Source organism: Electrophorus electricus, chromosome 3 (assembly GCF_013358815.1).
Source record: "Electrophorus electricus isolate fEleEle1 chromosome 3, fEleEle1.pri, whole genome shotgun sequence".
In the NCBI taxonomy this organism is placed as follows: domain Eukaryota; kingdom Metazoa; phylum Chordata; class Actinopteri; order Gymnotiformes; family Gymnotidae; genus Electrophorus; species Electrophorus electricus.
Window position 1 is genome coordinate 29,500,001 of NC_049537.1, and position 22,500 is coordinate 29,522,500.

At 46.1% G+C, this 22,500-nt stretch overlaps 2 protein-coding genes across 5 annotated transcripts in view; both read right to left on the reverse strand.

Moving 5' to 3' along the window:
• The window catches only part of kita (KIT proto-oncogene, receptor tyrosine kinase a), a 23,624-nt gene extending 1,445 nt beyond the window's left edge, over window positions 1–22,179 (reverse strand). Inside the window, exons 1-21 of one of the 4 annotated variants that reach the window (XM_027024458.2) lie at window positions 22,062–22,179; window positions 16,906–17,166; window positions 16,209–16,493; window positions 15,920–16,059; window positions 15,252–15,420; window positions 14,458–14,644; window positions 14,047–14,162; window positions 13,451–13,565; window positions 10,669–10,853; window positions 7,638–7,744; window positions 7,071–7,197; window positions 6,586–6,690; window positions 5,274–5,384; window positions 5,016–5,154; window positions 4,818–4,900; window positions 4,570–4,703; window positions 3,542–3,664; window positions 2,586–2,697; window positions 2,215–2,314; window positions 1,826–1,931; window positions 1–1,738 (exon numbers count right to left, since the gene is read on the reverse strand). The exon at window positions 1–1,738 is cut by the window's left edge and continues 1,445 nt beyond it. In XM_027024458.2, the coding sequence (XP_026880259.2) occupies window positions 1,535–1,738; window positions 1,826–1,931; window positions 2,215–2,314; window positions 2,586–2,697; window positions 3,542–3,664; window positions 4,570–4,703; window positions 4,818–4,900; window positions 5,016–5,154; window positions 5,274–5,384; window positions 6,586–6,690; window positions 7,071–7,197; window positions 7,638–7,744; window positions 10,669–10,853; window positions 13,451–13,565; window positions 14,047–14,162; window positions 14,458–14,644; window positions 15,252–15,420; window positions 15,920–16,059; window positions 16,209–16,493; window positions 16,906–17,166; window positions 22,062–22,110 (2,958 nt within the window). In that variant the 5' untranslated portion in view covers window positions 22,111–22,179 and the 3' untranslated portion in view covers window positions 1–1,534. Of the gene's footprint in view, window positions 1,739–1,825; window positions 1,932–2,214; window positions 2,315–2,585; window positions 2,698–3,541; window positions 3,665–4,569; window positions 4,704–4,817; window positions 4,901–5,015; window positions 5,155–5,273; window positions 5,385–6,585; window positions 6,691–7,070; window positions 7,198–7,637; window positions 7,745–10,668; window positions 10,854–13,450; window positions 13,566–14,046; window positions 14,166–14,457; window positions 14,645–15,251; window positions 15,421–15,919; window positions 16,060–16,208; window positions 16,509–16,905; window positions 17,167–22,061 lie in introns of all 4 variants that reach the window. The other 3 variants (XM_027024457.2, XM_027024456.2, XM_027024455.2) reach the window with 3 other exon arrangements.
• On the reverse strand, window positions 10,863–13,440 carry LOC118241016 (apidaecins type 73-like). Its single transcript, XM_035523934.1, has 2 exons — window positions 12,515–13,440; window positions 10,863–12,442 (listed from the first exon to the last, which is right to left on the reverse strand). Exons 1-2 carry the CDS (start codon window positions 13,383–13,385, stop codon window positions 12,375–12,377), a joined length of 939 nt encoding a protein of 312 aa, XP_035379827.1. The 5' UTR covers window positions 13,386–13,440; the 3' UTR covers window positions 10,863–12,374.
• Window positions 22,180–22,500: the final 321 nt, after the last annotated feature.

Sequence of the window (22,500 nt, forward strand, 5' to 3'; positions counted from 1 at the left end):
GCTAAATTAAACATCGATTCAACAAGTCTTGAAAATGTGAAACATGAAAATGTTGACCATGTACATAAAGAGCAGAAAGAACAGAGAACAGCTTTATAAAGAACAGAGAACTGCTTTATGTATATAAGAAATATATTCAAACAGAAAGTGTAAATTACAGTACAGTGTCTTACAGCATCCAGCTTCAGTAAAAAAAAAAAAAAAATACAAATGTACAAACGTATTACTTTACTTTTCTAACAACACCTGGACCTGTTGAAGTTGGAGTCAAAGCCTGCCGTGCTGCTGAAAACACAGCCGATGCTACGAAAAGGGACGCAGTCCTTAACGAACCCTAAATCCAGCCCAAAACGCATACAAATATACAAGAGCGAAACGCCTCTTCCAGCCAATGACATTTTCGTTCAGCCTCAAGATCTGTATGTGGATTTCAGAAATTCACGCAACACATCACAGGATCCTTCATATAAACCAAGCATAATACTGTGACTTTTTCAGCTGAAATATTACTGGAAACAGAAACTTGTGAAAGTCAACAAAGAGAAAACAAACAGAAAAAACCCCCAAAAAGGGCAGCATCTTTCACACTTCAACATGCTGTGATGTTCTTTGAATCTGGTTCAATAAAAGTCATATTTAACATTTAAAAAATCAAATAATAATAACATATGCCCAAAATCCAAACATGAAACTAATAAGAATCTGATATTTAAAGAACAAGAAAAAAAAACTAGCCAACAAACCAACTGAGAAATTAAAGAGTTCTGAGGGTGATGTGAGTCCTGTATTTGATTCATGCAGCTGTCCCGGGTCCTCATAATCCATCTCTACCCTTCAGTTTCTCAAAACTGGAGCCGAGAAAAGACAAACGCGTGAAACAGCTGATCCACTGTCTCCGGGAAGCCGCGCAGATGTTGGTTAAACCTTCACACCAGACACTGCTGTTTGGAAAAGGTGAAGCCAATTCCAGCACCGAGCTGAACGGACCTGCCTTGCAGGAGACACAGTGCTGAAGGCGAGAGCGCAATCACATCCTGCAGCTTTCTGGATCACCCTTAAACACACCCTTAAGCCCCGCTGTCGCAAAGACGCGCTAATGAAGAGAGAAGGCATAGCAGTGAAGCTGTTAAGAACGTTAATAAGATGTTTTACATGTGAAAACCTCTGTCCTCCGTACCTGTGCAGAGTTAAAAGTCGTACCATGGATGAACCGAGTCTGCCAGGCAGACGTAAAGGTGCCACAGTCAACCACTGTGGAAAATATCAAAGAACAAACTGGAACCTTCTCTCTAAAACTCAATGTCCCATGATCCCACTGTCCCCAAGAAATGGGGAAAAGACTGGAAAAGGTATGTCCCCCTGACCGGTGGGTGCACTATGTACATCTGTGAAGGGAGAGAGCGTAAAGGCGATACGAATGCGTTCTGCTCCAGCGATTGAGCCGGGCTGCACTTCTTCCACTAGCCCTTGCGTGCTACACTGACCCAGGTCTGTCAGAAGGGTGGGTCATCTCGGGGGGAGGTGAGTCACACGCTCAGCACATGCCAGAGGGAGCTTTCTGCGGTCCGCGCGTCTGCCTGGGGACCTCGCTCTCCAGGAAGACATCGTCGCTGCACAGCAGTGGTTGGGCGGGGCCGCTGTGATTGCCTCTGGCTGGGCCGAGGCGCAAGACCTGAGATGTGAGCTCCTCATGGGGTCCAGGGAGCACAGGCAGCCTGGAGCTAAAGTTCAGATAGATCTGTGGGAAGGGAATGAAGAATGCAGTTGTCGACATCCCTGTGGCAGTGTGTGTGTGTGTGTGTGTGTGTGGCCATAAATGACATACATGCTTGGTACTGTCTGAGATTTGCTGTTCAATCATCTCCACTATCTTGCCAAAACAGGGTCTCTTAAAGGGTTTTGCATCCCAGCATGACTGCATGATTTCATACCTGAAAGACAATAACACCGCAACTGGTTAACACATACACACACACACACACACACACACACACACACGCGCGCGCGCGTGCGCACACACACACACGCACACACACAGACTTACATGCACACTAATAGTGTCAGCTGAATATTTCCTGAACGAGGTCCTTTGTTTCTGTGTCCAGTATATACAAGTGAGGTCTTCACAATGAACCCATCAAAATCCCTTACGGCAAATAAAAACACAGACACACACACACACGCATGCGCGCATACACACTCTCTCTCCCTTACATTTCATTTGGAGAAAACTCAGGTGAATCCATTCGATAGCCCTCCTTTATCATCTTGTAGAATTTGGAGTCCACAGGCATCCCCGGATAAGGGCTACTCCCTGCGGAGAGGCAGCAAGAATGCATGGTTAGGGTCTCTTCCTGTTCTGCCAAACCTTAAAAGAGGGGGATATACTTTTCCAACAGACCAGGAAATGACCGTTAACCAGGCAGAACTGGAGGAGTTCAGAACATTCTAGTTTATATCTTAGAATATCATATTCTAATATTCTATGAGTTCCGATGTTAAATGTTTCGTCTATGTTAGATGTATGCGATATGTGGCATAATTTATGTGACTAACACACGTGTAGAAACAGAACCGGGCCGTACCGAGAGAGAAGATCTCCCACAGTAAGATGCCGTAAGACCAGACGTCGCTCTCAAACGTGTACACACACTCGAAGATGCTCTCTGGAGACATCCACTTCACTGGGAGACGGGCCTGCCATTCCAAACAACAGAGCCTCTTTTTTTCCACTGCACAAAAGGCTTCAGCATTTCTCCTCAATGTGGAACAGTCCCCTACTTTGTTCCAAAGTCTCCACTGGTCAAGTGCTAGTGTCAAAGTCATGTTCGTTTGGAATTCTGATGGAGAAGGTCCCATCTTTGGATTTTAAAACCGCGTCTCTTATTGTAAAACCATTGGCATTTGAAACAAAGTGTTATGGAGAATGATCTGAAACAGTGTCTTGCATACTCGACCTAAGATACATAAGGGACACACACATGCACACATATATGCATGCAAAAACACATACAGATACCGATACTCATGGGTTCTTGTTCACACATAAATACGTGCACACACGTGCACACACACAAAGAGAAACTTGAATATAACCTATTCTGTTATGACAGACTGTCCTGTCCTCGGTTAGAGTCAGTGAAGATCGAGTACATTTTGACTCGCTAAAAGAATGCAGTCTACTTTCTTCTTTCTTCCAGGGAACGTTTTGCATGTCGAGGAGAAGCCCTGGGGGAAGATCCGGCCTTCTGTTGGCTGGTCTCTGAGATGGTGGTTACATCACCTCAACCGTCTTTTACACTTTGATCTGTTTTGTGTGTCATGCTGAGGAATGGTTTTTAAACCCTCCCAGGTGTACATCCTGCTAATGTGTGTGTTAACTGCAAAGCCACCATTCATTCATATTGTAATGAAAATAAAATATTTAAAACGACAATAACAGAAACAAAGAGTAACTCAGAGGAACTGTTCATTCATTTGTGGAATCAAGACACCCAGTTGCACCTTGATTTGTTATCCGTCAGCAGAAGCAGAAACTTACGTTGCCCTTCACTACATAGTTGGAGTCAGTAGTGATGTCTCGGGCGAGGCCAAAGTCACAAATCTTAGCCACTCTGCCTTGTGTGAGGAGAATGTTTCTGGCTGCCAGGTCCCTGTGAATACACTGAACACACACACACACACACACACACACACACACACACACACACAGGAACTTCAATATAGATTGGAGAAACATTCCAGATATGTTTTGAATGTCATGACACAATGTAACAGGCTGACACAAAGTCAATTAGCAAAGATTTGCTAGGCCCCTCTCCTTACGTTGTGGTGTTACAATACACATACAAACATTACACTTCTCTCTTAATGTAGTTCTGCGACAACAGCATTTAATGGATTCTAACACTCCTCAGTTGCACTCACAAACACAAGCAGCATGTCTAAACCACAAAGGCCCCAGCACTCGGCAGACCCAGCATGACAGCATTGCCCTTTCCAGCCGTAACACACACATGCTCCGGCCCAAGTTCTCTCACACAGGGAGAGAGAGAGGACTGGTCTCACCAGGCTGTTAGATTCAACAGTAAGAGAGCGTTTCAGGTTCTATTCTACAAGAGCTGATTACTGTTGGGTTATTACTATTATTGATTATTGTCTATGTAAACGTGCAAAACATTTTGACTCATTCAGGGATTTCTTGAGGTCAAAGATGTTGCTTTGAGAGGTTCTTGAGGAATGTGTATAAAAGTGATATAAGGAGAGACAATCAGAAGGGTAGATGACCCGATACGGGAATGTGATACAGGAACGCACACGTGTTTGTTTCTGGTAAGTGTGTGCTGGCATGCTTGTGAACATGTGTGTCCGTGTGTGAGCATCCGTAAGCTGACCCACGACTGGACAGTCAGAAGGTGAAATGTGAATCCAGAGCTTTGTGCAAGAAGTGAAAGAAGAGCATCACTATCATACTGCCTCCACAGGAACGGAGACGACAGGGGAGGTGTCAGAGGAGGACAGGGGGTGTCAGAGGAGGACAGGGGGTGTCAGAGGAGGAACGTGTCCTACGTTTTTGGATGCCAAGAAGTCCATTCCCTTGGCAACCTGATAGGAAAAGCTGAGAAGGTCTTCAGTGTCCAGAGCCAGGCCGTCCTCCTGCAGAACCTCACTGACCACATCGCAGTCGCTGTATGATGCACTACCTGAGAGAGAGAGAGAGAGATCTGTGATACTGTACACCGCACAGAAGAGGAGAGGAGAGGAGAGGAGGAACTAGTTAGCCCACAATAGGAAGATTTTGCTCTAGTGTACTTTACCTTTATGGAGTGAACGTGGTTTATCAGAGGACGCAGGTCCCATAACTGAAGGTCTCATGGTCATGTAGCCATTTCTGTTTTCACTGCAAGCAAAACAATAAAAAATACTTTTTTAATGTGTTTCATTGATTTTAAAAAAAGTATATTTATTGAAACAAAACACCTAAGGCGAGTCTAATATCTGAGCACGTGTTTTACCCCGACTCTGGCTGTAACATGACGTTCCTGTAGTAACAGTCCTCTCCCAGTCTGGAACAGCAGAAGGAATCGCGCTTTCTACGCAGGAAGTTCAGCAAGTCACCAAAGCAACAGTACTCGGTGATCACCAGAGTTGGACCTGAGGAAAAGTCCAATCAGAGTGAAACGTGCCATCAGTATCAAATAATAATATTTTTTTACACCTCTCTCTCTCTCTCTCTCTCTCTCTCTCTCTCTCTCTCTCTCTCTCTCTCTCACCTCCAACAGTGCAGGCTCCCAGTAAGTTGACAATGTTTATGTGGTTACCAAGGTAACTGAGCACCTTCAGCTCTGACATTAGAGCCTCTTTCTCAGTGGCATGGGCACTTGCTGCAGCACAAGTAAACAATAAATACAAACAAACATGAGTGCAAATAAAGTCTTAACACAGAGGGATCAGAAGTCTTAACACAGAGGGATCAGAAGTCTTAACACAGAGGAATCAGAAGTCTTAACAGAGGAATCAGAAGTCTTAACACAGAGGGATCAGAAGTCTTAACACAGAAGGATCAGAAGTCTTAACACAGAGGGATCAGAAGTCTTAACACAGAGGGATCAGAAGTCTTAACACAGAGGAATCAGAAGTCTTAACAGAGGAATCAGAAGTCTTAACACAGAGGGATCAGAAGTCTTAACACAGAAGGATCAGAAGTCTTAACACAGAGGGATCAGAAGTCTTAACACAGAGGAATCAGAAGTCTTAACAGAGGAATCAGAAGTCTTAACACAGAGGGATCAGAAGTCTTAACACAGAGGGATCAGAAGTCTTAAAACAGAGGGATCAGAAGTCTTAACACAGAGGGATCAGAAGTCTTAACACAGAGGGATCAGAAGTCTTAACACAGAGGGATCAGAAGTCTTAACACAGAGGAATCAGAAGCCTTAACACAGAGGAATCAGAAGCCTTAAAACAGAGGAATCAGAAGCCTTAACACAGAGGAATCAGAAGTCTTGTGAGATCCAAATCATTGTGCCTAAATATTGTGGGCAGAGCAGCTATGAACTTTATTGTAGGAGTCTGAAAGAATGTTCATAAAATAATAATTAAATCATCCTTTTTAGGTGTGCTTAAATATAAAAGTGCCATTATTATTGCATGGCATTTTAACCTGTTTGTTTAAAACATTTGAACACAAATTAAAGCTGAATACTGTGTGTATAACATTAAGAAAAAGGTGAGCTGTGTCCTCTAGACTGGAGTGTTGAGTCTCCAGTGTTTTCTTCGTGGTAATGTAAGCAAGGATCATTCTTGGGTGTTTAGAATTGAAGGCCCACTCATTCCTGACATCAAGCTAAACATTCAATCCTGCATCCTCACTTAACAGGTGTGCGAGGCAAGTTAGGTACGACTGTTCCCTGGTGACGGTCTACACTATGTTCTCTGACATGGAAGTTTGTCAGGCTATATTAACACAGCATGCGTGTGTGCTCATCATTAACCACTACAAAACAAAAGCCCGAAACCAAGTGAACAGTGCAACGTCCCTCTTCACTTGCTACTTCCTGCTTTTTTGCTTTTCCTTCTACTCACGTTTAAGCATTTTCACTGCCACGGTCATCACCGTATCGGCCTTCGACATTCCGTACGCTGTGGCCTCCACCACTTTTCCAAACGCTCCCGATCCCAGAGTTTTCCCTGTGGACACAAAGCAGGAGAAATTCCCAGTGACATTCCTGAGTTATACACCTGCTGTGGCAGGGCCTCCCCCTCAACACTGACCTGAGATCAGTAAGCATTCCACCAAACCATTCTTACAGTTACCATGATTACGTAACATGCTTCTCAAACCACAGATTCTGACAGTATAGGCAGATAACACATTCTTTGTAGGCTGGAGATGTTTCCATACTCCTGAATCAAGCAGGGCACTGAAACCAGCTTGCAAATTGCCTTCCTCGGTCAGGAATGCTGGCGTAACTCAAAGACATCAGAGCGGAGTAAGTTACTGAAAAACAGCTTCACATCGGCAGGAGCAGAGGGTACAGCAAGCTACGGGGGCGGAAGACCCGACTGACCGAAACGTAGCTTGTCTCGAGGAAACTCCCACTGGTGGTCATACGGAAGCTGGGTAGGGTCAATATACACATAGTTGTTGCCATGGATTCCTTCGATGACCTTCCACTGTATCTGATATTTTGGTTTCTGAAGGAGGAGAGAGAGAAGGATTTGGAGGAGAAGATGCTCCCAGACCAACCCAAACATGGTTGCCACCACGCTCAAGGCGAGAGCTAGGCTGCTTCCCACTCACAGCCATGCGAAAGCCAAGAATAAACCATTTATTAGATGGGATTTTTAAGTTTTCCATAAAGAAAATGAATTGGAATATCCCCCAAAGGCTGCATGTGTCTGCATGTGTGTGCATGCAGGTGTGTGTGTGTGTGTGTGTGTGTGTGTGTCTGGCTGTGTGTGTGTGTGTGTGTGTGTGTGTGTGTGTGTGTGGAAGTAACTACGCCCTGTGAGAAACAGATTGGTACAGCCCCTATTGACCTGGCAAACAAAGTCTGTGTGTGTGTGTGTGTGTGTGTGTGTGTGTGTGTGTGTGTGTGTGTACCTCTGCATGTACCTGTGATAAAGTGTCTTACCTGCATGTACTTGTAGGCCAGAATGAACAGGATGAGGCAGAGGATGGCAGCTGCCGACGAGAAACCAATCAGCAGCGGAGTGAAGAGCTCATGAGGGACAGTGCGTTCTGGAGGAGGCCAACCCAGAGAGAGAGGGGGAAAGAGAGAAAGAGGAAGAGAGAGAGAGAGAGAGACAGAGAGAGACAGAGGGAGAGAGAAACAGACAGACAAAGAGAGAGAGAGAGAGAGAAAGAGATAGATATTAATATTCAACAGCAGTTGGTAGTCCTGTTAGGGGATTTCCAGGTTTTCCGGACAGAGAAGTTTTGGAAGTCACAACAAAAGCATTATACAGTTAAAATATAAACCAATGCAATGCAGCTGTGTCACATCAGGTCATCATGACACACAAAAGACACAGCTGACAGCCAGATGATTTGGCTGAAGAAATGATGTCCTTTAGCCTGTGGGTGGCTATGCCCACTGTACTCACAGCCCTTCCTACAGGGACAGTACAGGGATGGATGCTCGAGTTGTCTGTGGGAATTTCAGCTCAGCTTTTACACCACAGTGCCGGAGCTCTTCATGGTGAACCTGTCCCAGCTGCCAGTCCAGTCTGCAGGTGTGACTAGGGCAATATGCGTCAGACACCCAAAAGGCTGGGTCCTTCCTCCTGGTCTCTCTTGTGATATGCTGATGACTGCACCACCGTAGTCTCATAACTAACTTGCAGGAAGACTGCCAACCAGCTGGTGTCCCGGTGCACCCAGACAACTGTAGAGACACTGGAGGACTTCCGACAAACCCTGTCCCCCCTGTCTTTCACTGTGGAGACACTCACGTTCTTGGGCACCACACCCAGGGATCCAGTTCTACTGGACAGTCATCCTCTCCTGGTTTGGTTCCTCCAGCTCTTCAGGGCATCTACAGCAGCACAGAGCAGAGGGGAACTGGCGGGGTCATAGGTGACCGCTCTCATCCTGGATCCCACCTATTCCAGACACGTCCCTTTGGTTGACGACTTGGGGTCACCCAAACCAGCACAACCAAACAGCTTCTTCCCCAGGGCTACAGTGCTCACTGACTGCAGAAATCGTCGAGTACTCTACACTGAACCGCCCAACTGAAGCCCTGCACTGGAACACTGAAAAAAAACGTGGGTGGGTGTCTGTGTGTGTGTGTGTTGGGGGTATTATGTGTGTATGGCTGTGGTGTGTGTGTTTGTGTATGTGTGTGTGTGTATGCTGTGTGCGTGGGTGGGTGTCTGTGTGTGTGTGTGGGGGGGGGTTATTATGTGTGTATGGCTGTGGTGTGTGTGTTTGTGTATGTGTGTGTGTGTATGCTGTGTGCGTGGGTGGGTGTCTGTGTGTGTGTGTGTGGGGGGGGTTATTATGTGTGTATGGCTGTGGTGTGTGTGTTTGTGTATGTGTGTGTGTGTATGCTGTGTGCGTGGGTGGGTGTCTGTGTGTGTGTGTGTGGGGGGGTTATTATGTGTGTATGGCTGTGGTGTGTGTGTTTGTGTATGTGTGTGGGTATGGTGTGTGTGTGTGTGTGTGTGTGTGTGTGTGTGTGAGGGGGGGGGGGTTATTATGTGTGTATGTATTGTTTTTTCTGCTCTGTACTGAGTTGCTAAGCTCTTTATCCATAAGAAGCTTTCTTTCCATTTCAAATCAGAGAATGCAGACTCTGCAGGATGTAATCCCCTGCAAACCTACCACCTCCCACCATGATCCAAAACACAGGTCCCTGTGTATCATTATCTTCAGCCAGAACACACACACACACACACCAGCTTGAAGCAAACGGGTTAGTCTTGCATCCCTTAACACACATTCCTCCCCCCAACCACTCCGCCAGCCCACCTCCACGCAAATCTTCCCTGGACTAATCTCCCAGATCCCCAACCTGCACACACACTCCACCGTGTAACAAAACGTTTACTCTTGGGGTTTCTGGTCCTCTTTGCTCTGAAAATGCCGGCCAAAGGAAGCTTTTGTTTCACCCCGTGGTACATGAATGTGAAGAAAGTTCAGCGGGATCCAGACGTGCCACACCATCACCTCCCCCGCCAAAACAAAGCTACAGGACATTCCCCCGCAGGTGTTGATGCTGCACTTACAAAAGACAACAAACACCTGGGCCTCTGTTTATATAACACGCGGCTTTAATCCCACAGTTTTGCTGCGCTACCACGGCTCCGAGTCAGGCGCCATTTTGCCAGCAGTACAGTTCAGGGGTGTTACGGCACCCTCCAAACATCAAGACCATTCGCACTGTGTACGGGAGCAGCGGTGACACATGTGCCAAGCAACAGATAAGGAGAGCGGTAAGAGACGTGGGGCATGTCCTCTGCCGAGATGCGGCGTGACGACTGGGAAACTAGGAGCAGATGGGGCCAAGGAGTGTTTGACAGCTGTCATATCCCCAGCTGGGTGAGACGAGACAGACAGGCAGACTTAGAGGGAGAAACACATGGGGAGCTGAGCCCTGGAGAACCGACAGAACCAACAAGCGGAATGGAATCACAGACTCAGCGAAGAGGTGCAGACAGAGACCCTGAAGCAGTGGATGGTTTTTACGCGCCACATGAAACCGAAAAATCAAGGTTTGTGTTTGTGCTGGACAGAGCAAAGCAGTAACTTAACCCAAAAAATATCCAGGCAGTTTTTCAAAGCCAGGTGCAACGTTGGAAATCAAATATGAAAACACCCTTGTATAATCTTTCCTTCGTGAGAGATATTTCTTGTTTGTATGTGAATGCATCTTTGCATTCTGTACAAAAGTTCATGACCAAATAAGTCATCATGAATTTAATTGTAATATGGTAAGTAACCCCTGGTTCTTCTCACTTATTAGCCGTATCGTTAGCATGGTTAGATGCAGTATATTTGTAGCCATTCTGGGGTTGGTGAGATGTTACTCTAGCAGGAACATCCAGGTCAATAAACTTTTAACAAAGTTTCCTGGAGACAGAGAGGGCTTTGTCACACTCACCTTGAACCTGGGTGCCGGGCGCATGTGCGAACGTGTGCGAACGTGCGTTCCTACTCACCACTGATAGAGAAGAGCGTGTACACGATCTCTCCTTCGGCTGAAGCCACACACTCCAGGGTGGGGTAATTGCTTTTGGTGATGTTCAGGCGACTCTCCACGGCTCCCTTCCCAAAGGGGGGGTTCGTCATGGTTACCGTGATGACATCCTCTTCCTCTTGGGTGGCATTCAGGACGTTAGAACACCTAAGTTGTCACACAACATCAGTGAAGTCTTCAACGACAACAGATTTGCAATGCTTTGACATTAGAAGCAGGACGTATATGCTATGATCCAAAGGACCGTCAAGTCAAACAACTCTTTAAAAAATGCATTTACGTTTATGTTACGAAGAGATCTACGTCACAAAGAGATTTGTTTTATTTATTTATTTACAGCGTCCGCATGTGACGGGCAGGCAGGTAGCAGAAGTTCACTGAATAAGTGAGAGGCATGACTAGTGTCTTTAATCTCCTTCTACTGCTACATTGAGGTTCAGCACACGCCAGCATGCACATGGATAACATCGTGCCTGTACTGTACTTTGTTACCTTGGTTTATTTAACGCCCATGTTACGCATCACTGTGAAATTCAGAGTAACTGTGAAGCAAAAACATGAGCCGTTTAGGCCAGAAACAACTATTCTGACGTTCTCTCTGTAAATGTGTGCACTGCAGGCATGATGGGACACATGGAGCATTTTTACGCAATCCCACTGGAGGCAGAAGGATCCTGAAAGGTGGAATGTCTGTTTGGCAAAATTAACACCCTCCAGAAGGCAGCAGTTCTCACTGCTGGGGTACGCCGCCACCCCGGGCTTCTGTCCCAGCCTGACGAGTGCCTCCATACTCTAAGCTCTGTGTATATCCTTATCAGAAAGGTAAACTATTCCTTGCATGCATTGGAATAAAAGTCTGATACTATGTGGCAGAGTTTATCACTTCAGGCCCCTCTACTGCCAAGTTGCCACTGTTGGGACCCTGAGTAAGACCCTTCATTCTCAATCACTTGAACTGTGTTCAGTCATAATTGTAAGTCATCTGAGATAAAAGTGTCCTGTAAGATAGAAAACATAAACTGATCTAAATAAAGATTTAGCAGTGTGTTAGAACAAGTGTTATCCTGGACTGACTTAGTCCAAACTGAGCAACAAGTAACGACTCACTTGGTTTCTACGGTGGAAAACATGTAGAATATCTACACTGTGCCTGTATAATATCCCAGGGTCATATGGGTATTAGGAACCAATCACATGATAGTCAAATTACTTCATTCCACCACTCGTAATTAATTAATCCATAATTCTGTCGAATTGTCAAACATTTGTATTTCTCAATTACAGTTATGACTTGAGGGCCTTGTTCAGGGCCACAGTGGCAAGCTTCTGAGTACTAGTCCAGTATCTTAACCCACATTAAACATCCTGTTAGCCAATGATCTAATCTGTGGAACATGATATCGCCTCATCTGAGCAACCTAAAGAACGGCTTAAATGTCATGACTTGTGGGATTAAAACACACCGAGTGCAAATCTTGACAAGAAACCAAAATAAAGGCTTAGTCATAACCTTATAAACTTTACTCAGTCAAGCATAGCTGTATAGTATAGTATAGAATATTAGTAATAGTATTAGTGTTAGTATTAGTACATTATAGTATAGTATAGTATAGCTAGTTCTAAAATAATTTAGTGGCCAAACTATTACTTTCCAAGCTTGTGTTTTTACTAGAGTGGGGACAAACTCTTCAGTGTACCAAAGGCTGGTACGGCACATGACTCTGGAGTGTGTTTACCTGGCATAAGGCTGGTCACAGTAATACCATGTGATCTGGGGTGTGGGACACATGACTCTGGAGTGTGTTTACCTGGCATAAGACTGGTCACAGTAATACCACGTGATCTGGGGTGTGGGACACATGACTCTGGAGTGTGTTTACCTGGCATAAGACTGGTCACAGTAATACCACGTGATCTGGGGTGTGGGACACATGACTCTGGAGTGTGTTTACCTGGCATAAGACTGGTCACAGTAATACCACGTGATCTGGGGTGTGGGACACATGACTCTGGAGTGTGTTTACCTGGCATAAGACTGGTCACAGTAATACCACGTGATCTGGGGTGTGGGACACGTGACTCGGGAGTGTGTTTACCTGGCATAAGACTGGTCACAGTAATACCACGTGATCTGGGGTGTGGGACACATGACTCTGGAGTGTGTTTACCTGGCATAAGACTGGTCACAGTAATACCACGTGATCTGGGGTGTGGGACACATGACTCTGGAGTGTGTTTACCTGGCATAAGACTGGTCACAGTAATACCACGTGATCTGGGGTGTGGGACACATGACTCTGGAGTGTGTTTACCTGGCATAAGACTGGTCACAGTAATACCACGTGATCTGGGGTGTGGGACACGTGACTCGGGAGTGTGTTTACCTGGCATAAGACTGGTCACAGTAATACCACGTGATCTGGGGTGTTGGACACGTGACTCGGGAGTGTGTTTACCTGGCATAAGGCTGGTCACAGTAATACCACCTGATCTGGGGTGTGGGACACATGACTCTGGAGTGTGTTTACCTGGCATAAGGCTGGTCACAGTAAAACCACGGGATCTGGGGTGTGGGACACGTGACTCGGGAGTGTGTTTATCTGGCATAAGGTTGGTCACAGTAATACCACCTGATCTGGGGTGTGGGACACGTGACTCTGGAGTGTGTTTACCTGGCATAAGGCTGGTCACAGTAATACCACCTGATCTGGGGCGTGGGACACGTGACTCTGGAGTGTGTTTACCTGACATAAGGCTGGTCACAGTAAAACCATGTGATCTGGGGTGTGGGATACCCCTCAGCTACACAGCGCACCTGTCCATCAACCGGCCCATCATAAGAGACAATTTCTGGTTTACCTAAATATAAAGGCCAGGTCAGTGGTCAGTTTATCCTTAGGCGGTGGTACAGAGATTCCCGGATTAACGGGTATTTTGCGTAGAAGAAAATTCACAACATTCCTTTCAAACTTGTTGACAAATCAGACATCAACAGTACAAACCGAAAGATTTTGAGCAAAACTTTAGCAAAGAAAGTATACTAATCAGCACTATTCCCTCTACCTAATGTTCAACATTAATAAAGAATAATTTGGCAAAGGAATCGCGTGTTTGCAAAACTTAAAAATGGTTCTGGCTATTTGCTCCGCTTTGTACTGTCATGAGCAGCTTTATGGTCTGAGATAAACTTTTCACAATTAATGAGGTGCATACAGACAATGCAGTGACCAACAAAGCAAGACAATGTGGTGAAGTCACCTGACTAACGAAACCCAGTCTTTCAATTTACATGGCAGAAAAGCTAAACTTGTGCTCTTTAGAGGTGAGTAGACTAACTTACTTATGACGTGAACTTCAAACGTTTGATGGATGGTCACGTCAGCGTTTGAAGCCGTAAAGGTGTAGACACCACTTTCTGATACTTTCAAACGCACCAGCCTCAGATCACTGCTATAACTGCTGAGAAAAACCACAAGAAGGAAAATCCCTCATCTTCATCGTAATTTAAATGTCAGCAAATTAAAAAGCAATACCACAGGCCAATCTTGATGAGAAATTGTGAAAACTGATAGAATAGCATAGTATAGTATAACATAGCATAGCATTAGTGTTGTCACTGACCAGATACTGACCTGTGAACTTACAGCATGTATGTGTTCCAACACTTATGTGTGTGTGCGTGTGTGTGCATGTGTATGTATCTGTGTGTGTGTGCGTGTGTGTGTGTGTGTGTGTGTGTGTGCACGCACACCTGTGTGCCTCTGAGTGTGTGCTGATTGTGTGGTCAGTTGTGTTGCTGAGATGGCGTCCATCGTAGCTCCAGGAGATGGTGTGGGGTTTGGGATAGGCCTCCATAGTGGCACGCAAGGAAAGGCTCTGTCCTTCTCTCACTCTCCAAATACTTTTGTCTACCTGTGTCAGGTTAATAAATCCCTTACCTAAGACACACACACACACACACAAACACACACACACACACACACACATATTACATCTGAAATATCAAAGTGACAAGAGCCAGTAGATCTACATTGACAAGTTGTAGCATTAAAATAATTCCTGTGCTTTCTAATGATCCATGAACTCATCCAGGATCAGTAGCTACAGTAGGGTTAACTCTGGGGTACACTGTTCCACTGCCTCTTAAAAATGAATATTTACTTAGGTGATTACACATTGAAATCAAATCTGTTAATAAACCAATCGGGATCCAAGCTTAAATTTCAAAATGTACTGAACAGCCATTCTGAAAGGCCACAGGCTTAAGACATTCATATTCACAAACGCAGAAATATGTAACAACCAACTGCATAATTAAACTCTATCAAATTACACTGATGGTTATTGTCGGATTGTGAAAATCCAGACACACGTCCAGGTCCTATAAACACTGTTGTATTATGATGGCAAACTTGAAGAGGGAATTGGGCTTAACTTTAAATATGCAGCATATAAATAATAATATGACATAAATAATCCAGCAGATTTAGCATTTGAACATCTCGAGCAATCTGCACGCATGCTCGGCCTGACAGGCTGTCTTACTGTAGACATCCACCCAGACTGCCTTGGCACTGGTGCCCTTGGTGTTTTCAGCCTGGCAGCGGTAGTTTCCGGAGTCCTGCATCGACACGGCCGCTATGCGGAGGGTCGCCGTACGGTTGTGGGAGACAGGCTCCACTGAGAGATGGGAGCTCAGATGCACAGACGCTGTCTGTCGAGATACCACAGTGACCCATATATAGGTCAGAGGCGGTGAAAAACGGATGTACGAGAGTGTGTGCGTGTGTGTGTGCGTGCCTGTGCGTGTGCGCGTCTGCGTGCGTGCATGGGTGTGTGTGCTTGTTCAGTTGCACATTACAGCTGCTTTCATATGAACTTTCTTTCATAAACAAACAGCAGAAAAATATACCATGATAATCTGTTTTATAATAAGATTGAAGATGGATGATGGAGAAGGACCAGAGCTGCTTTCTTCAGCCCCAGCGTGTGAGACTGCTGACGAGCAGAAGATCCCAATACAACATCTCTGAATTTACAGGTCAGGCCCAAACATTGCTGAAGTCAGTTTGACTATTTTTTTTGCAGTTTTATACTGAACTATGTGGGCTCTGTTTTTTGCATTTCAGAAAAGCGCGAATGTGTCATTCCTTGCAGGTTGCATGTGCATGCGTGCTTTGAAGTTAGGGGTGTGCAAATCTGAATGTTCTTACCACTCCAGGCGGTGGAAACCAGTTGACCTTGATGTCACTGTTGACATTGGAGGTGGAGCAGGTGAGGATGAGTCTCTGGCCCTGGGTCAGGACCACCCTGCTGAGTTCCTGCAGGTTGATGGGTGGGGGCCCGTCTGGAGCTGACACCAAACGAGCCCAACACACATTTACCACGGAAAAGACCTTACATGGAAAAACTGCGCTAACGTTATACCCAGAGTAGTACGTTTTGACCAAGAGGCATAAAAAGAACACAAAATCGTCTTCCCTCCTCGAGCGTCCCTCTTACCTGGCCGCACGCTGAGTTTATATTGCGCAGAGTGCACAGGCTTTCCGTTCAGGGTTGCCATGCAGACGTAACATCCCTCATAGGCGAGGCGAACGTCGGCGATTGCCATGCCTGTCGCGGTGCTGGCGGTGTACCGCATCCCAGCAGGCAGGGGCCGCCCGTCGCATCTCTCCAGTCGCAGGTCGGTCAGGTTGGGGTCGGTGGCCAGGCACGGGATGTAGGCGGGGGCGTCAGATCCTGCCATGATGTCCGTGATGATGGCTACCCTGAAGGCGTTTTTAGGATCTGCCGAGAGGAAGGCTAAATCAAGAACCAATGAAACACAACCGAGGGGTTGTTGATTAAGACATGACAGTGCAGCATGAGAGAAAGTGAGAGATAGAGAGAGCGAGAGAGAGACAGAGGGACAGAAAGAGAGAAGACAGAGATACAGACAGTGTTGGTGTTCTCAGGGCACAGCATATGGCTGCTTATATCTTTTAACTTCGTTTCGTTGTGGGGCCAGACTACTCAGTCAGGCTACCACTAAAACCAGGAGAAAATATTCCCAGAATCTTGGCTCAAATATTGTAGCAGCAGCGTAAAAGAACATGCAGTTTGAGGAGAGCGTAGTGAGCGTAGCTGCTATCAGCCGCCCCTGACGTGTATGTGCTATGTGTCTGTCCCTGAATCCTGGCCCGTTACGTGCTCCGCGTACCTTTAACATACACATGGATGGAGCTCGTCTCCGCAGAACGCTCCTCCAGACATGTGTATCGGCCCCGGTGAGGCTGCTGGACGTGTTCCACGCGGATGGTGGACACCTCGCCGTCCCTGTGCTCCTCCCTGACCAGTGAACGAGGCCGATCCTCCCGTTGCCATCGCACTGGCCCGTTGCCCTGGCAACGCAGGACCAACGTGTCGCTCTGTTTCACGGTGAGCTCCGGTACGTCCGGGGAAATGACGGGCCTGGAGCTGCCTGATTTAAAAAATAATAAAATAAAAGAAGATACTTCTGACGTCTGCTACATGTACAGCAGGAAGTTTTCATACCTCAACATACAGTTTGTACCGCAACATATAGTTTGTACACTACAACACCCAGATGCACAAAAGTACCCCATGACACATACGTATCCTGTGTTGTTAAAAGGTGTAAGGGCTGAGTACTATATCATCTGTTAACCCTTATCATGGTAATGGCCTCTGAAATACGGTCAGCGCGTAAGGCTGAATTACGACAAAGAGCCCTCCAGCCAATATCAGTGTGTGCTGTGCATTTCAGATGAGGGCTCTGAAGTGTTCTGAAAAACCTCACATAATATGACAAACACTTATCACATTCACCAAATTAACGTAGGCCAGTCCCTACCAATGTCACATCAAGATGTGTGCTAATATATCACAAAGCATGGATGTCGCAATATGATGAATATATGCAGAGATATGAGTGCAATTTTGTCCATATCGTGTAACTCTGCTGCAACAGGGCAGCAGAGTCATGGATCATTTGCAGCAGAAATATTCAAAGCTGTGTTTTCTCGTGACATCCTGCTCATACGGTGAAGCCCACTCTCTTTGGCCTGAGAGACCCCGGACGCTTCTGTAGTAATGCAACGCCGGTGCAGTGGAGTCACAAGGAGACCCAGACGAAACCACAGGCAGTGTTCCACGAAAACTCAGCACCAAGTAGCTGACACATTTGACACATAAGGGCTTGATTCTTCCTCAAAGAATTGCCCGAGGCATCCAAAATCTAACCAATCTCCATGCTGTCCCTTAACTGTCCCTTAACTGTCACACGCAGACACGTGAGTCTCTCTTAGCTCTGGCACATTTGTACATGCTTTAATGGTTCATATGCCATCGTCACTGTGGCACACCCGTACTACAAGTGGGTCCCTTATAAGTTGAACTGAAGGTGAACAGGGAAAGAAGAGCAGAGAACCCAAGTCAGGGTTGCTGGGAGCCGGATTTGAATGTTTGAGGAAGGATTCCCTTAGCAGGATAAACGGGCATGTCATAACAATTCGTAGGGGGAAAAATGCTTTTTTTTTGTGTGTGTGTATGCTAGAAAAGCAAATAGAAGCTTTTGCAACAACCATTTCGTGGCCAGCAAACTGTCTGCAGAGAAACAATTACACTGCTACACCCTTTCAAGCTCAAAAGGATGTTTCATTTTAACGGAAAATCCACAGGAACCAGTCAAACAGGTGATTTTCAAATGGGAAATGACTGACTTTGCACTTGCAGTCCACAGCAACTGCCAGGTCAGATCAGTCATTAAACTTCCTTTAATAAGCTAACCTGTCTGTGATGTTCGTCTGTGTCTTATCCTTTAATAAAACCTTTTAAATAAGGTTTTAAATAAAACCTAAATAAAATATTTAAAAGGTTAAAAAAAAACTTCTAAATGCTACTGAAGTGTGCTATCAGTAGTCTGTGGAGATCATGTGTCATGTCTGTATGCTCCTCTGACATCAGAGCGCGAGGAAGGCGCAGGGACAGAAGAAAGAATAAAGGAAGAAGGGAGGAGAGAGAGAGAGAGAGAGAGAGAGAGGGAGAGAGAGATTGTGTAGAGAGAGGGAGAGAGAGGGAGGAAAGAGAGAGAGGGAGAGAGAGTGTGTAGAGAGAGGGAAAGAGGGAGGAAAGAGAGAGGGAGAGAGAGAGGAAAGAGAGAGAGAGGGAGAGAAGGAGAAAGTGTAGAGAGAGGGAGAGAGAGGGAGGAAAGAGAGAGAGGGAGGAAAAGAGAGAGAGGGAGAGAGAGGGAGGAAAGAGAGATAGAGAGAAAGCTGAAAGTGCAAGAGAATGGCACACGTCTGGAGAGTCTGTCGTTTGTGTTGTGTTACTACATTTACAGTGTTTGGCAAAACTGTAAATTAATATGATCATGACAGTAAACTAAACTGAAGAGGGAGAGAGAGAGGGAGGGAGGGAGAGGGAGAGAGAGGGGGAGAGAGGGAGGGAGAGAGAGAGAGAGGGAGAGAGAGGGAGGGAGAGAGTGGTAGAGCGAGAAGGAGAGGGAGAGAGGGGTAGAGAGAGAGGGAGACAGAGGGGTAGAGGGAGAAAGAGAGAGAGAGAGAGAGAGACAAAGAGGCAGGGAGAGATGGAGAGAGCAGTAGAAAGAGTGAGAGAGAGAGAGACCTGCTTCTGGCATGTTGACTCTGGTGTACAGGTTCCTGGTTTACAGTAAATGTTCCGCTGTGAGATTCCTGTAGGCTGCTTCTCTTCTAGATGGATATATGGCCCTGTGACGGTTTTCTGTAAACAATAGAGTGTAAAGTTCCCCTCAACTCTGAAAAGCACCACAGCACTGCAACACTATTTACTATTTCATCAGCAAACCACATGCTGACAGAAACTCTTAGACACCAACCAAAGTCGTGATCACTGTTATCCAGTCACTATTATTCAAGAGTCACGCAGAATCATGTAAAAAAGACTAATATGGACCTACTGCAATGGCAACCATTTGTGAAGCACTTACCAATATAATGATGCCATAAATGAAAAAAAAAAGCCTTAATAATAACTAATATTTACGTCTGTGGAGTTGCTAATGGCAATGTTGTTTCATTTTATCATTTAAAGGATTGCTTTTCAACATAAACATCTTTCTTGGGCTTATACTGTGCACAATGTTTATTTTAGTACATAAAATACATAAATTAATACAGAGTAAATCCAAGATAAATAAAAACAATAAGTGTATAAATAAATAGCACACGTCTTTATGCAAACCACCAATACTGATTACTCATCTATAACTGGTAGTTGTTTAAAGGAGAGGCTTGTTCAGTCAGAGAAGCTAACAGAGAAAAATGACCCTGTACCAGGCTACTGTACCAGTAGAAAAGACTCTTCTACTGCTAAAAAATGACTTTAGGCAGTTATTCTCATCCATAGGGAGTAAACACACACACACACGCACGCTCACACACGCACGCTCACACACGCACGCTCACACATACACGCACACACAGCCACACGCACACACGCACACACGCACGCACAGGTGCAGACGTTTGATGGTTTGAGTTCACGACTTGCTTTTATAATAGTGTCCCATTGACATTTGGCAGCGAAAAACATGCTCGAACAAGATATACCGCCAAAGGGCTAAAACAAGACAAGAGGGCGAAAATTGCGCCGCCTTTCCACGCCATCTTTCCACACCGTGAAGACTGAAGGAATACCCAGCACTGCCCCATATACAACACAGCAACACAGGACGCTGGCTTACGTTCAGCATGACGCCACAGAAAAGCAATCTGATGAGTCCTTTACAGCAGAAGAGGATGTGAGAGACACACTCACGCACACACACGAGAGAGAGATAGAGAGAGAGATTCTGCTTGTTTAAAGTAGGAAGCGGTAACCGAGGCGTCAATTACATTTATCAGGCATCAATTAAACCATTAATACCGGTATTAAATCATACAGTGGATAAATGTAAAATGTAAATACTAGACAAATAAACCTACTGGCTGCGTCACCAAAAATACAGACATAAGGAAAAGCAATTAGAGTTTGCATAGCCAACATTGTCGCGCATAATCATGTAACTGTATCACTGTCCACAAGAGACACGAAAAGGCTCTGCAGTCGCTCGCGCCCTCTTTTTGAGAGGCAGAAATTCTTTTCACTCCAAACAAAATCAGCATTAGTGTGAGGAAGGGACCGGGTCACTGGACATTGTTCTTTAATCATCAGGCGTCGGTACTTCCGTAAGAGAAGTATGCCAGAAATGGATTTTCCTCCGCGTGCGCTCTACGCTGCACTTGCTCTGCTGCTGCTACTACAAGCACAACTGAATTATCTCGCGCACGTGTTAACACATCCCACATTCGACAGACGCAGACTAGCTAATCCGGGCGCATGTCTGTAGTTTTTATGTTTGTTCATAATGACTTAATTGGAAAATCGAGCCATCTGATATGCTCGAGATAGACGCGCCACTTGTAGCGCCCCTGGGAGACAGGAAAGTAAACCACCGCGACCGCTGCATGCAAAACTCTCTCATCTTATTTGCGTTCTTCCAAGAAATCTTTGCTTATGAAAAGACACGGTGGCTGCACAGTTACTGCCTGGCCGTGACAGTAAAGGGATACTCACGCAGCAGCAGTAAGCGAACAGAGTCGAGATACGGAGTTAATAATAAATCGCGAGACCGTTTACCCAACAGCTCTCGTTTGATTACTGTCACTACTTTACCTGTAGACTATTAGCTTACAATGTAAACACGTCCCCCAGTGCATGCAAGTCTTTAGAAACATCACTTGCAATCACCAATAAATTCCAGTAACTTGTTCTTTTTATACTCGAATATTTCCTTTGTGTTGTATCGCCACCGCACTGGGTGCTGACCTGCGCGATGAATAATTGAGAGCCGCGCGCGGAGACGGGCTCCGCGTTACGTTATGACCCAGCGAGATCCAGTTTCCGCGGTCGGGTCCAGTAACCGCGGAAAACCAAGGAGCCTCCGCAAGGAGCACGCAGAGCCGAAGCACGCGGGGCTCAGTGCAACGACGGGGCGCGCGAACCCGTGAAGGTAATGTGGCCACTCCAGGTATCCCAGTAGTTCCACCGATGACCCCAGCAGCCCCGCTCAGCGCGCGGTCCGTCTAACGCGTGAGTGCGCACGAACACACGCCAAATACGCGATCGGGCGCTGTTAACAAGAAGGTCAGATAAACTTAACCGCGACCCGCCCCGCAGGGTGAACCGTTCTTCTACAACCCAGAGAGAACGAGGACGGATAGTGTAATGCAGCCGCGGGGGTACCGCGAGGCGAGCTGAGCACTGCGCGCAACTTTTCCACGTTAGAAAGCTTGTAAAGCACGAGCTGGTCGCTTCGGCACACCTGTCGCTTACCTGAATGGAGCTGCATTAAGACCATAAGCAGAACCCAGTGGTATCCCATTATTATAATTCCATCTATGTCGAGTAGGTGTGCGTGCGTCCACTCGGCAGGCTTGCTGACGCCGTTCGCGAGTCGTTAGTGGAAGGAGGCGAGTGCTCGAGTAGATGCGCTCCCCGTCTTAAAGGGCCAGCGCGCCTTGAGCCTGCGCAGAGCTGTCGGGCTCGGAGTGGCGTCACTGTAAAACAGGCGGCTCGCTGGAGAAAACACTGGCGCGCTTTACCGTGCTCCTGGCGTGCCAGAGCTCCGGCGCGCACGCCTGCGTAATTACACGCTGGGAAGCTACTACGGCCAACACCTATTTGCCTTTACACGTCCCCATTAGATTGCCATAACAATGACGGCTGGCTGAGTGGTAAAGCTTATTGGCCTTGTACACGAAGATCTTACTCT